Genomic DNA, 13,819 nt, shown 5'->3' with positions numbered 1-13,819 from the left:
ATATGTATGATTCTAGCTAACACCATCGATCTTACATTGACGAGTTCATTTTTACAAATATTATATGGTGCCTTGCTTATATGAAATTCATGAATATATCTGACAAAGAATATAATTTGATGCAGCAATAATTTGGTAGCAAAATTAGTACGGACCCAGGGTTTGAGAAACACTATTCCACCTAACATATATTTTAGTTGAAGTACTAGTACCTCACAAGTCACAACCAAAGCTACATATATGCATTCATCAGCCATTGAATTTTTGACAAATAAATTAATTGGTAAAGCTAAACATCCATGATTGCAGGATGTTTAATTTGTACTTTTGTGAGTGCTTATTACAGCTAGGTAACTTCAATCTAATCGATAATTGAAGTTTACAGAATAGCAAGACTGTTTGGTAAGGAATCATATATGTTTCTGGTTCTTTATATATATCATGTTAAAGAAACATATGAACTTGTGGAAACATACCAGAAATATGGATCAGAAGGGAGTTGAGAGAGCCTACAGGGCGCACTGTTTAGTGATATCCTATCCAGTCCTAGGCCACATTAATCCCATGCTCCAATTCTCCAAGCGCTTACACCGCAAAGGACTCAAAGTCACACTTGTCACCACCCGCCGGATGATAAACACCCTGCATGCAGTCTCACCCTCATCCTACTCATCATTGCCGTTCACTTCCATTGCCTTGGAGACCATCTCCGATGGCTACGATGAAGACGAGATCGCCTACATAGCTGAGGGCATCGAGGCCTATTTGGACCGTTTTTGGAAAATAGGCTCGCAGACTTTGTCCGAGCTCATAGACAAGCTTTCTTACTCAGAACACCCAGTGGACTGCATTATCTATGACGCAGTCATGCCTTGGCCTCTTGAAGTTGCCAAAAAGTTTGGGATTGTTGGGGCTGCTTTCTTCACCCAGTCTTGTGCTGTAGACAACATATACTACCATGTCCAACAGGGACAGCTCAAAGTTCCTCTTCCTGAGTCTGAAATTTTGCTTCCTGGATTGCCACCACTTGAGCCCCCAGACATGCCATCTTTTGTGCATATTCCTGAGTCGTACCCTGCTATCTTAAAGATGGTTGTGGATCAATTCACCAATGTTGGAAAAGCTGATTGGCTCCTCTGCAACACATTTTATGAGCTGGAAGAAGAGGTACTTGACTTTATTGGGGTTGTGTTAATTTGCTAGTCAATTCATAGTGCACAAAACTTGTTTACCAGCTAGCCAATTAAGTTCTGATTAATTTGTTGTTGCATATAGGTGGTGGATTGGATGTCAAAGTTCTTGCCTTTAAGGACGATAGGACCAACCATACCATCCATGTACTTGGATAAGCGGCATGAAGACGACAAAGAATATGGCTTCAACCTCTTTAAGCCAAACAGTGAAGCCTGCATGAAATGGCTAAGTGAACGACCAAAAGGGTCTGTAGCCTATGTGTCGTTTGGGAGCTTGGCAGAGCTTGGAGCTGAGCAAATGGAGGAACTGGGTTGGGGTCTGAGGAGGAGCAACAGCTACTTCTTGTGGGTGGTCAGAGAAAAAGAAGCAGCCAAGCTCCCAAAAGGGTTTGTGGAGGAGACATCTGAGAAGGGTTTGGTGGTCTCATGGTGCCCCCAATTGGAGGTTTTGGCACATGAGGCTGTTGGGTGCTTTGTGACACATTGTGGTTGGAACTCTACTTTGGAGGCCTTAAGTTTAGGGGTTGCAATGGTGGCAGTGCCACAATGGAGTGACCAAAGCACCAATGCCAAGTACATTATGGATGTGTGGAAAATGGGGCTTAAAGCTCAAGCTGATGAGAAGGGGATAGTGAGACAAGAAGCAATAGAATATTGTGTGAGAGAAATATTGGAGGGAGAGAGGGGGAAGGAAATCCAAAACAATGCATCGAAGTGGAAATTATTAGCTACAAAGGCTGTGGATGAAGGTGGAAGTTCTGATAAGAACATTGATGAGTTCATTGCAAAATTCTTTAAGAGGTAGATGTATACACATTTTTTCTATTACGTATGCCACATCTTCTTTAATAGAGGTGAAATTCACTTGTATCTATGGGAGGTCCATTTCAATTACAGATGTGGTATATGGGGCAAAAAAATGTGGTACAAATAATTAATTTTATCATTAAGTTTTAGTTGGTATAGGCAAAGTGCACCAAAATCCAAAAGTTTGGTGTTTTTTGCAAATTAATTGCCTAAAAGTCCTTTTGTGAAATATGTAATGAACTTAAATTGTGCAATTTAATCAATCTATTATTTGTGCTTGTCTAATTTGCAATTTAGTGAATTAGTGATGAGACATGTTGGACCTCTAGGAACAAGTCCAGATCTTCAGGAAGAATAAAGAGCTCCAAACGTACTCTAGCTACTTTGGGCATAGCATCACTAGAGCCACAAGAAATGAAAACAACTTTTTAAGCACTATTAATTTGTGATTCTAACACATGCATTCGTACATGGACAAGTTAATTTTCACAAAAATCATATATATGGTGCTGTCCTCACATGAAATTCTTGGCTTCCCCACTGTCTATGGTACAATGTTAAACATGTATATCAAGAGTTAAAGGAACCTATCATGGACATAATTTTCAAGGGGACAAATGATAAATATCGTACTTGTTTTCCCATCAGCATGTTTCATGTTTGGTTATTAGTGCATCTCAATTGAAGGGACTAAAACCAATCAGTCAATTAACTTGAAAGCTATCGCCAACAATATTACGTTGAGAGACAACATGGCAAGCCAACAATTTGAAGGGCTCTATAAAATCAGCTAAACAAAAAAAAATAATAAAAGGGGAAGTGTGTTTGTGGCTACCCCAGTTTACTACATTATATGCTTATAAATATCTAATTCATCCAACTTCTATATATTATTTACAATAACGAGTTGATGAAAACTTATAAAAATTTGAGAAACGGGTGATTCGAACAATAATATATAGACGGCTAAGATGCATCTCAACTTAAATCCTCCTTAGAATACGATGTAAGGCCCATTGGGAGCTCGTTTTGGAGTTGACGAAAAAAGTGAAAGAAAAAGCAAAACTAATACCAAAACCAGCAGCACCCACCATAAGTACACTATTGGACTTCAAAACCCTAACCAAACTAATGGGCTTCTTTTGAGACTTGCAACGCTTGAGAGGGCCCCCACAGAGCCCAGGATTGTCTGCATAACTCTCCGGTCCACGCAAAGCAATATTATTGAAGTCCGGGAGTGGCCCAGACAGAAGGTTGTGGGCCGCACTAAACGTGTTGAGCCTGGGGAGCAGCCCAAGTTGGGCCGGAACGTTACCGGAGAAGCTGTTGTTTTGAAGCAAGAGCACGTTGAGCCACGTGCAGTTGGAAAGGTCCGGGATCGGACCCGAGAAGTTGTTGTTGGAGAGGTCGAGGTACGTGATGTACGGAACAATGGTGTTGCAGATGTTTGTGGGAAGAGGTCCGTAGAGTTTGTTGTTCGAGAGGTCGAGGCGTGTGACGCCAAAGCAAGTGGCTAAGCACACCGGAAACTGGGCCTTGAGGCTGAAATCTGGATACTCCATGTTGAAAACTTTTTCGTGGACCGAACAGCCCGGAGTCGTACAGATAACGTTGACGTCTTGGTCGCCAAAGGTTAAACGACAACAACAAAACAACAGTATCAAGTAAACGACAACCGCGATAGAATTAGTGCCAAGATTGTCATTTCGTCCGGTGCTCATATCAAAACCTGAAACAAATTTAATTAAAAGCTTTAGCAACATAAATGAACCCAATAATGATCGGAGCTAAAAATACTGAACCCACAAAACTCTATCTTTTAATGACACTCAAAGGAGAAGGGTTATTGAATTAACGACGAAATGTTCTGTCCCTCTTTCCAAGAGCGAGAAAGACTTCAATTGTCAACAAAATGCAAGTGCGGCTTACACGCCTGGATTCTTAATTTATAATTTCGCACTACCCCGCATGGATTATTGTATTGCATGAAGTGGTCGGCGTAATAACCGGCGCACCGAAACACTGAACCAAACCAACTGAATAAAAATCAAAAATAGATCGAGTTGACAAAAAAAATCAATACCACAAAGAAAACCGAACCAAACCATATATGGACGGTTCCGATTCCAATTTCATGCTCACTTTGCCCGAACCAACCCGAACTGCACCGTATAATTTTTAAAAAATATAATCATATATTTTTATGCACATTTTATACATTTTTGTACACATTTTATACATTGTTATATACATTTTATACATTTTTATTTTAGACCCTAAAATATATTTTATATAACCCTATGAGTTTAATATTCTATATATATAATAATGTTTTAGTATATAATTTTAATTATATCTTATATAATAAAATTAGTATATTCTATTTCTATATAGTCTATAGTCTATAGTCTATATAATAATGTTTTATGTATATAGTTATATATAAACTTAGTATATAACTATATAGTTAATAACTTAGTATATAGTTGTATACATACTACAGTAGTTATATATAACTATATAAGTAATATATAGTTATAGTAGTATACTAGTATATAGTAGTATATAAGTTATATATATACTATACTCATTACTCTATATTAGTTATATATAATCTTATATATAGTTATAACTTATAACTTAAGTAGGTTATATTTATTTTAAAATTTTAAGTACTAAGTAGGTTAAGCAAAGTTCAAAGTTCAAAGTTGTATTTGTATTTGTGTTTGTTTAATTGGTAGAATGGTAGTTCAAAAACCCAATTATGTCAAAAAGTTCAAAAACCAAATGTGAGTACCAACAAAATAATTGGGCTTAGGCCCAAACCTTTAGGTCCGAAACCATGCATGTTACACCGAACCAAACCGTCCCTGCAATGGTCTGGTTTGGTTTGGTTTTTCCCCATTTTGTCCGGTTCACAGCATCGAACCGCACCGAGAGAACACTTTTGGCACGGTGCATGGTTCTCGAGGTGAACTGAGCTGAACCGCACCGTGCCCACCCCTAGTCTCTAGTCATTAACACATCGACGGTATATAAAAAAATTATTAGTAAAATTAAATTATTATATTTTGTTCATCAAATAATATAATACTATTTTAATCATTTAATTCCCAGTCTAGACTCTATTAATTTTTAACCAATTTTTTTTTTATTTAAAGGAAGAGGGATCGAAGTTCGGTGCATTGTGGATAATTTTACGCAATTCCAACTAAACTACCCAACAACTCTAATTTTTTAACAAATTCAATAATATTAGTATGTATATAGACACAAGATAGTTTTATGGACAAAAATATAAAATCTTTTATTCAAATCATAATTTGAGTCTTTTAATGCTTAGTCAATATTTGACTTAAAGATAACGTACATCATCATGAGAATGGCTCTTGATGCAGACAATTGCTTAATGCCTTATGATTTACGCATTAATGTTTAAAGGCTTTACAGGTTTGATTAGGTCAGGGTGTAACTGGACAGGTTCAACCCGAATTCGTCCAAACCTAACCCGAAATTTGAACTTATACAAATGGGAACTATATATCGCACTTGTTGAGTTGTTTCACCATGTTTGGTTATAGTTGTATCTCAGTTGGAGAGACTAATATTGAATATTTGAATGTCTGTAATAAAAATTTAAACTATTAGGTGGAGAAATTCGATGAGTATTTATAGCTTTATTAGAGACTTAGCCCATCACATTAGACTCCTCTTTTATGTGGTTATATGCGTGGTTCTTTGGGCATGATTTAAGACTGTACTTCTTAAGGGAAAGTTTTTTATTTTATCTAATTAATCTTTAAAAATATACATAAAAGAAGTAAGTTATTGGGTGGAGAAATTCAGTGAGCATATATATATTAGACACTAAGCTTATCCAATATGAGACTAGAGTTCACCAACTAAAACCAATCAGTCAACTTGTAAGCTATAGCCTATAGGTAACAATTAGTTTAAGACAAAGGCAAATGAGATCGACTAGCTTGCACATGCATCTATGCTAAAATGAATTTGTCTTTATTAATTACATTCAAAGAAATTGAATCCTTAAAAGTATTATAATTCTAACCAAATTCTCCCCTGATCCTCACCTTTTGAGCCAACCCTGATCTCTAAAATTATCTTAAAAGGAAAAAAGAAAAAGAAAAAACAAAGCTAAAACCATAACCAGCTGCTGCCAACATAAGTACAGTATTGGTCTTGAAGACCCTAACTACACTGGCCAACTTATTCTTTTTAGATGAACGGCAAAACTTCAGTGGGCCTCCGCAGAGTCCACGGTTCTTTGCGTAACACTCCGCTTGAATTGAAATATTTGGGCCGAAGTCTGGGACTGGCCCAGACAAAAGATTGTGGGCCACAGAGAATGTTTTAATCCTAGTGAGCTGGCCCAGTTCTGGAGGAATGTTACCCTCCAATTGGTTGTAGTCAAGTATAAGCACATTCAGATAGCTACAATTGCCAAGACTCGATGGGATGGGCCCTGAGAAGCTGTTGGAGGAGAGATCGAGAGTGGTTAGATAAGTGTTGATAGAAGAGATATCATGAGGAATGGACCCATTGAGCTTGTTGCTTGAGAGATCCAAGCCCGTTAAGCTTGTACACTTCTCTATTCCTCGAGGAAACGGGCCCCTCAGGCCCAAATCCGAGAGCTTGATGTTTAAGACTTTGTTTTCGTGAGGGTGCCAGCACTCGATTCCCAGAAAGTTGCAGATGAAACCTTCGGTCCTGTTGTTGAAATCCCATGAAGAGTTTAAGTAGCCTAATGTGTCTTCGAGTGAGTGTTTTATGCTTTTCAAGCAGTTGATGTCACTCTCAACGCCAGAACTGAAGTTACAACTGAGCAGTAACCAGAGGACTACAACACCAACAAAAATGCCAAGATGTACTCTTCCAGTACTCAAAACCATAATGGCGTAAAAAAATTGGTATTTAATTAATTATATCAGAGCTAGCTCAAGATGTTAGTGATGAACTCATGAACTACCCACAAAACCCCAATATTACTTCGTTAATTAAACGCCAAAACCTGACACAAATTCAAAAGCATTGAGCCTGAGAATATATATGAACGTACCCAAGTTACCCAATGAAAAACAGAGCCAAAGATATGGACTGAAACCTGCGCGTAACTCTAGCTTTTATAATAACACCCAACCAACCAAAGATCAAACAACCCAAAGAAGGGGTTATCAAATTGGTATTGTGGTTCACATTTAATTTCCACAAATCAAGAGAAAAGATTCCAATATGCGAGTGTGATTCATATATATGTCAAGTTTCACCTGATTATTTGCATGCGTGCAGAACGTGGCCTTCGATCTGTCATTAATTACATTGACGGATAAATATATTGGAAATGGTTACGAGTGTGAAAGACCGAAAGGGGATGGGTTAAGTTTGATGGAAATTCAAGTGAGGAAGGGAGAAGCTCGTCGGGTCAACGGACAGTCATTTTGCCATGCTCAGAGACGACTTGGAGTCTTTTGGATTACTGCTGCTACTGTGCTATAGACCTATAGTGCTTGACTGCCCTCTATTTTTATCATATTTTACTTCATTGATTGTTTCTCTTATATTTGGATTAGATTTGTAGCCTTTTACACCAAAGGTCAAAGAACCCAAACAAGGGGTTATTGAATCAACGAGAACAGTGTTTTCCCTCTTAATTTTCCACACAGAAAAAAGACTCTTAAGTACAGTCAACAAAATGCAAAGTGTTGGATTATTGGCATGGACTGTCTGATAGAAGCTTCTCTCTAAAGTCTAAACTGGCAGAAAGCTATTCGAATACATTATGTGTAAATATATGAACTTTTATCCCTCTAAGTCTAAACTGGCATAAAGCTATTCGAATACATTATGTGTAAGGGGGAAGCTGTTCAGACTACCTTAAAGTACTTAGTTGATCACCCCCTTAATTTTTTTTCACATTTTTCCTATTTTGCCCCTGCATTATAAAAAAAACACATTTCCAGTTTTGGCTGACCACTCCTCCCCACCGCCGGCGCAACCCCTCCCCCTCCCCACCCACCCCCTCTTCGCCTGATCTCCCTTCTCTCTCTCTTCCTTCTCTCTGCCTTTTTCTCTCTCTCCCCTCTCTCTGCCTCCCTCCCTCACCGGACCACCATGGGTGGCCAGCGCGACCCCCGATCTGGAAGTCTATGGGGTCACGTCGGCCACCTATGGTGGTTCGGTGAGGGAGGGAGGCAGAGGGAAGGGAGAGAGAGAAGAAGGCAGATAGAGGGAAGATTGAGAGAAAAGGGAGATCGGGCAAAGAGGGGGGTGGGTGGGTCGCGTCGGCGATGGGGAGGGGGAGGGGTTGCGCCGGCCACCCATGGTGGTCTGGTGAGGGAGGGAGGCAGAGAGAGGGGAGAGAAAGGGAAGAGAGAGAGAAGGGAGATCGGGCGAAGGGGGGGTGGGTGGGTCGCACCGGCGGTGGGGTGAGGTCGCACCGGCGGTGGGGAGAGGGAGGGGTTGCGTCGGCGGCAGGGAGGAGTGGGCGGCCAAAATTGGAAATGTGTTTTTTTTTAATGCAGGGGCAAAATAGGAAAAAATGGGAAAAAATTGAGGGGGTGGTCAACTAAATATTTTAGGATGGTCTGAACAGCCTCCCTCTATGTGTAAATATATGAACTTTTATCCCTCGTGACCTCACTCTTTCAATATATATGTATACGAGTTTCATTGTATTATAATTTGGCCGGTCCTGACTTTTGGAAAGCTGGGGCAAAAATTTGAAATGGGGCTTTTGTATATAATTTTAATCATAAAAAGAAAAAAATTATAAAATTTTGTAAATCAATTTTTATTATATATAAAATAATATCATAATTTATACAATCTTAAACAAAAAAATAATTAAAGTTGTAAAGTTCTATTTTTTTGGACATACAAGTTTTGAAAAAAAAAAAACTTCAATGATTCATAATCATAAATACAAATATATCTCAAATACAAATAGCAGTACACAAAAGGGAAAAAATAAAAGGAAAAAAAAACTTTTCGACTTTTTCTTTAAACTTCAAATTCTGATTTCTTTAGAAATTTAATTTGGTAATTAGAGTTTACAGATTAAAGGAGAGGATGTGAGAAAGAGAATGCCCAAATTAATTTGAGATTTGAGAAAGAACCAAAGCTTGAAGTTGAAGATGAGAGATGGAGCATGCGAGTGTGACTACAGGGAGAGGAGAGAAAGAGTGATCAGAGATGAGAGATGGAGCATGCGTTTTGAGTCTTTTGACTGATGGACGACCGAAGAGTCTGAAAGAAGAGAGAGAGAGAACAGAGACCAACCTGACTTTTGGATGTCCAATTAAACTTTAAAGAATAAATAGTTAGTCAAAACAGGCCTTTAAAGAGTTGGGCTTTTTAATATTAGTGCACTTTTTATGTTTTACAACATTTCATGTATAATATATATATATATATATACATATTCTTTTTATTGAAGTATATTTTAATTTATTTATGTTGAGGTATATCCTGTTAGGACCCACATGAGCTGTTTTGTGTCCATCCGAACCGTTCATTTTTTACATCTCTATTGATAGATCATCCTTGCAAAAAATTAGTCAAATCATAAAGCATTTATCTATCTAACTTTGATCAAATAAATGGACGAATCAAATATTTTCGATGAAACCGTTCATTTGTTTTATCAAAATTAGATAGGCAAATGATTTTCGATTTGACTAATTTTTTGCAAGGATGATCTATCAATGAAGATGATTCTTGTGAACGGTTCGAATCGACACAAAACGATTCGTGTGGGCCCCAATAAGATCATACCTCAACATAAATAAGTTGAGGTATACCTAATCTTGCTTAAACAAGGTGAAATTTGTAATTTTATAATTAAGCCCCACTAAAAATTGGGTCCTGACTCCTGGGCGGTCGCCGCTGCCGCCCCTGCTCAGGGCCGGCCCATTTGTATAATAAGTATATTGTGCATATAAGTTGACATGGTGTAAGAGAGATCATATAAAACCTTGGTATTATAATTTTCCGAATGAATGAAATGAGTTTAATGGAATTAATTAATTGAGGAAATTAAGGAGAAGCTGGTGGGGCTTATGAAGACCTGCCATTTTGTCAAGCTTAGAGACGACTTGGAGTCTTGGACTGCTAGTGCACTTTTGATGAGTGACTGAGTGAGAGTGCTTGACTGCCCGTTTTTTATTTTTTCCTTTTAAAAAAAAAAGGAACTAAGAAATTTATTTATTTATTTTTCTATTCGAAAAGAAACTTATTGAGTTACTGTTACAAGATGTTATATATGTTATTGCGAATAAAGTAATTTCTCATCCAAAAAAGAGAATTATATAAAAATTGAATTTCGAGGGCTCTGTTTTAAGAAACAGTGAAGTAGCAGCTGGTTTCATTCGAGATCATGATGCCTTTATATGACAATGAAAACTTTACTCGTTGGTACAACAAAGAATGTAGGATATGAAAGTTAAAACGTCTAATTCAAAATGAAAATAATTTACATATCTTTGTGATAGAGACATGTGGTAAAAATGAAAGAACGTTAAATGGTATCTTAGTGGGATAGATAAATTCTTCTCTTCAAAATTAATTGACTACACGTGTAGAGACCTTAAAATATTAAATGAGGTAAAAAAATATATATAAAATATTATAATCTTATAATTGAAGGAGATTCTAAAGTCATAACAGATTTGCTCATCAATCAAATGCAATTTCCATGGAAGATGCAGCGCATTTTTTTAGAATATCAGTCATCTTCTTCGACATTTTGACCATCTGACAGCACAGAGTTCCCTTTGGAAGGCAAACTTGGTCGTTCCAATGCTAGCTTCTATTGGCCATTCTCTTGCAAACCCAATTGTGTCGATTTCTCATATTCCGGCAACTATTGCTACAAATTGTGTGGATTTCATCTAGATTGCATGAAATCTGTTCACATGTAATGTTTTATTTTCATGTTCATGTTTGTGTTTGAGTTCGAGTGACTATGAGTCCAATTCCATACTGGTGGTGGCACTGCTTTTGCCGTGACGGCTAGCAAATTATGAAATACACTCCCAACAATTTCAACATTTTGAAGTTGAGAATATATGATGGGACAGAGAGAATTCAAGCTATGAATTTTTACAATTTGGATCAAGAAAAGAAGTTTTACAATCATAATATCATTTGTCTTGCCTAGGATCAAATAAGAAAGCAAGGACGACCAAGAGGGCAAAAGCAGCAATGGAATATATAGGGTTTCATCGTGACACAACTAGCATGACCATATAAGCATGCCTTATGCTTATAGGGTTTCATTGAACGTATATAAAGATCAAACAACCCAAAGAAGGGGTTATCAAATTGGAATTGGGGTTCACATTTAATTTCCACAAATCAAGAGAAAAGATTCCAATATGCAAGTGTGATTCATATATATTTCAAGTTTCACCTGATTATTTGCATGTGTGCAGAACGTGGCCTTCGATTTGTCATTAATTACATTGACGGGTAAATACATTGGAAATGGGTACGAGTGTGAAAGGCCGAAAGGGGATGGGTTAAGTTTGATGGAAATTCAAGTGAGGAAGGGAGAAGCTCGTCGGGTCAACGGACAGTCATTTTGCCAAGCTCAGAGACGACTTGGGGTCTTCGGGTAAATATATTGGAAATGGGGGATATATGGTTAAAGTTTGATGAAATTCAAGTGAGGAATGAAGGGTTCAAGGGAGAAGCTCGTCGGATCAATAAAGGCCAGGCATTTTGTCAAGCTTAGAGACGACTTGGGGTCTTTTGGAGTACTACTTCTCGTACGTGCTATAGACTTTTATCATATCTTACTTTATTGTATTGTTTATCAATCTTTGGATTAGATTCATTTAGTACTTGTTTGCGGTGTAGCCTTTAAACTTTATAGCCTACATATGTTACATATGAGAAATCGGAGCGTCTAATTTAAAATCAATTTGTTATGAATGAAGAGGTCTAAAATCATATATATTGTTATACAAAACTTTAATTTCCTAATGTGAGATTCTCGATCTTTCAACCAATTTTAGTCCCAAACTAATAGTGTATTATTTGCTTAGCACCTAATCGTAAATATAAAATATATATTTATTACTATTTTGGTTATATGGGCCCTTCAAATAAGGTAGGTATATCTCATTTTAACTATAATGAAGTATAGTTTGTGGGATCATAAGGTATCGATATTAATATCAATAAATTAATTAAGAGTTGTTGATAACTATCTTTCTAAACTCACTCCATATCATAATTCAAAACCTCTATTTTTTAAGTTTTAATGCAATAATCACCTTTATAAAAAATTAGACAAATAAAAAATTATTAAGACATTTTATTATAATTACATAAATAGATGAACATATATAGTAGTGTCATAAACACTTAAAATGATAGTCATTTAATCTAATGGTAAATAATTTCCGATTAATTTATTTGATTTTTCAGATTTGAGAAATGGATTATTGGAACTTGAAGCATCTTTACAGTTGAGATGCATTTCAACTATAATAAGTTCTCCTTAGAATACGATCTAAGGCACATTGGGAGATCTTAGAGTTGACGAAAAAAGTGAAAGAAGAAGAAAAACCAATACCAAAACCAAGTGCTGCCAACATAAGTACACTGTGGGACTTCAAGACCCTGACTATACTGACGGACTTTTTTGGAGATGACTGGCATTTCATCATAGGCCACCCGCAGAGTCCAGGATTGTTTGCATAACTGTCGGCTTGAATTGAAGGATTATTACCAGCAAAGTTTGGGACTGAGCCAGTCAGACGATTGTTGGCCACGCTAAATGATTTAATCCTAGGGAGCTGGCCAAGTTCTTTAGGAATGTTACCCTCCAACTGGTTGTTCTCAAGCTTAAGCACATTCACATAGCTACAATTGGAAAGACTCGCTGGGATTGGCCCTGAGAAGCTGTTTGATGAGAGATCCAGAGTCGTAACATACGAAATCATTCTACCGATATCATAAGGAATGTGTCCATCGAGCATGTTGCTTGAAAGATCTAAGCCCGTTAAGCCTGAGCAATTGGCTAGGCCCCGAGGAAACTGGCCTATCAGGCCCAAATCCGAAAGCTTGATGTTTAAGACTTTGCTCTCGCGAGGGTGCCAACACTCGATTCCCAGAAAGTTGCAGATGAAACCTTCGGTCCTGTTGTTGAAATCCCATGAAGAGTTTAAGTAACCTAACGGGTCTTCGAGTGAGTGTTTTATGCTTTTCAAGCAGTTGATGTCACTCTCAACGCCAGAACTGAAGTTACAACTAAGCAGTAGGCAGAGGACTACACCAGTAACAAAAATGCCAACATGTGATCTGCTCAACAAGTACATAGTGAAAAAATTGCCTGCTATTTGATGATGGATATACCAGAACTAGCAACAGAAAATGAACCCAAATACCCAATTTATATTCAGAGCTAGAGCTAATTAAAGATAGTGAAACCCACAAAGTTAACTGGCTTATAATAATACCAAAGGTCAAAGAACCCAAACAAGGGGTTATGGATCGAATCAACGAGAAAAGTATTTCCCTCTTAATTTCCACACGGAAGAAAAGACTCCAATTACAGTCAACCAAATGCAAGTGTGATTTATAAGTCCATTTTTATTGGATTATTTGCATGCAGGACGTGGCCAAAGAAATAGTTCGCCTGTCAATAATTACATAAAAGACACGTATATTAGGCATATAGGATCATTCCATAGAATTTTCTCTCTAAAGTCTGTAAGGGCAAAAAGATATTTCAATTCATTAAAAAATAGGTGTGTAAATGTATAAACTTGTATCTGTGACAGCATGTGACATCA

General features: G+C 37.3%; 3 protein-coding genes and 1 pseudogene across 3 annotated transcripts; 1 reads left to right on the top strand and 3 right to left on the bottom strand.

Moving 5' to 3' along the window:
- Window positions 1-482: 482 nt before the first annotated feature.
- On the top strand, window positions 483-1,998 carry LOC147276214 (mogroside I-E synthase-like). The gene is made up of 2 exons (XM_086254443.1): window positions 483-1,167; window positions 1,276-1,998. The coding sequence occupies exons 1-2, from the start codon at window positions 484-486 to the stop codon at window positions 1,996-1,998; spliced, it is 1,407 nt and encodes a 468-aa protein (XP_086110569.1). The 5' UTR covers window position 483.
- A 985-nt stretch (window positions 1,999-2,983) lies between these two features.
- On the bottom strand, window positions 2,984-3,562 carry LOC147276213 (probably inactive leucine-rich repeat receptor-like protein kinase At5g48380). The gene has a single exon (XM_086254124.1). It carries the CDS (start codon window positions 3,560-3,562, stop codon window positions 2,984-2,986), a length of 579 nt encoding a protein of 192 aa, XP_086110250.1.
- Window positions 3,563-6,095: 2,533 nt separating this feature from the next.
- On the bottom strand, window positions 6,096-7,330 carry LOC147276212 (probably inactive leucine-rich repeat receptor-like protein kinase At5g48380 pseudogene; annotated as a pseudogene).
- Window positions 7,331-12,403: 5,073 nt separating this feature from the next.
- On the bottom strand, window positions 12,404-13,452 carry LOC147276211 (uncharacterized). Its single transcript, XM_086255226.1, has one exon. It carries the CDS (start codon window positions 13,340-13,342, stop codon window positions 12,503-12,505), a length of 840 nt encoding a protein of 279 aa, XP_086111352.1. The 5' UTR covers window positions 13,343-13,452; the 3' UTR covers window positions 12,404-12,502.
- Between the last annotated feature and the right edge of the window lie 367 nt (window positions 13,453-13,819).

Source organism: Dryas octopetala, chromosome 8 (genome assembly GCF_963921425.1).
Source record: "Dryas octopetala chromosome 8, drDryOcto1.1, whole genome shotgun sequence".
Lineage (NCBI taxonomy): Eukaryota > Viridiplantae > Streptophyta > Magnoliopsida > Rosales > Rosaceae > Dryas > Dryas octopetala.
The sequence above is the reverse complement of the archived record's forward strand: the minus strand, read 5'-3'. Positions and strand labels throughout refer to the sequence as shown.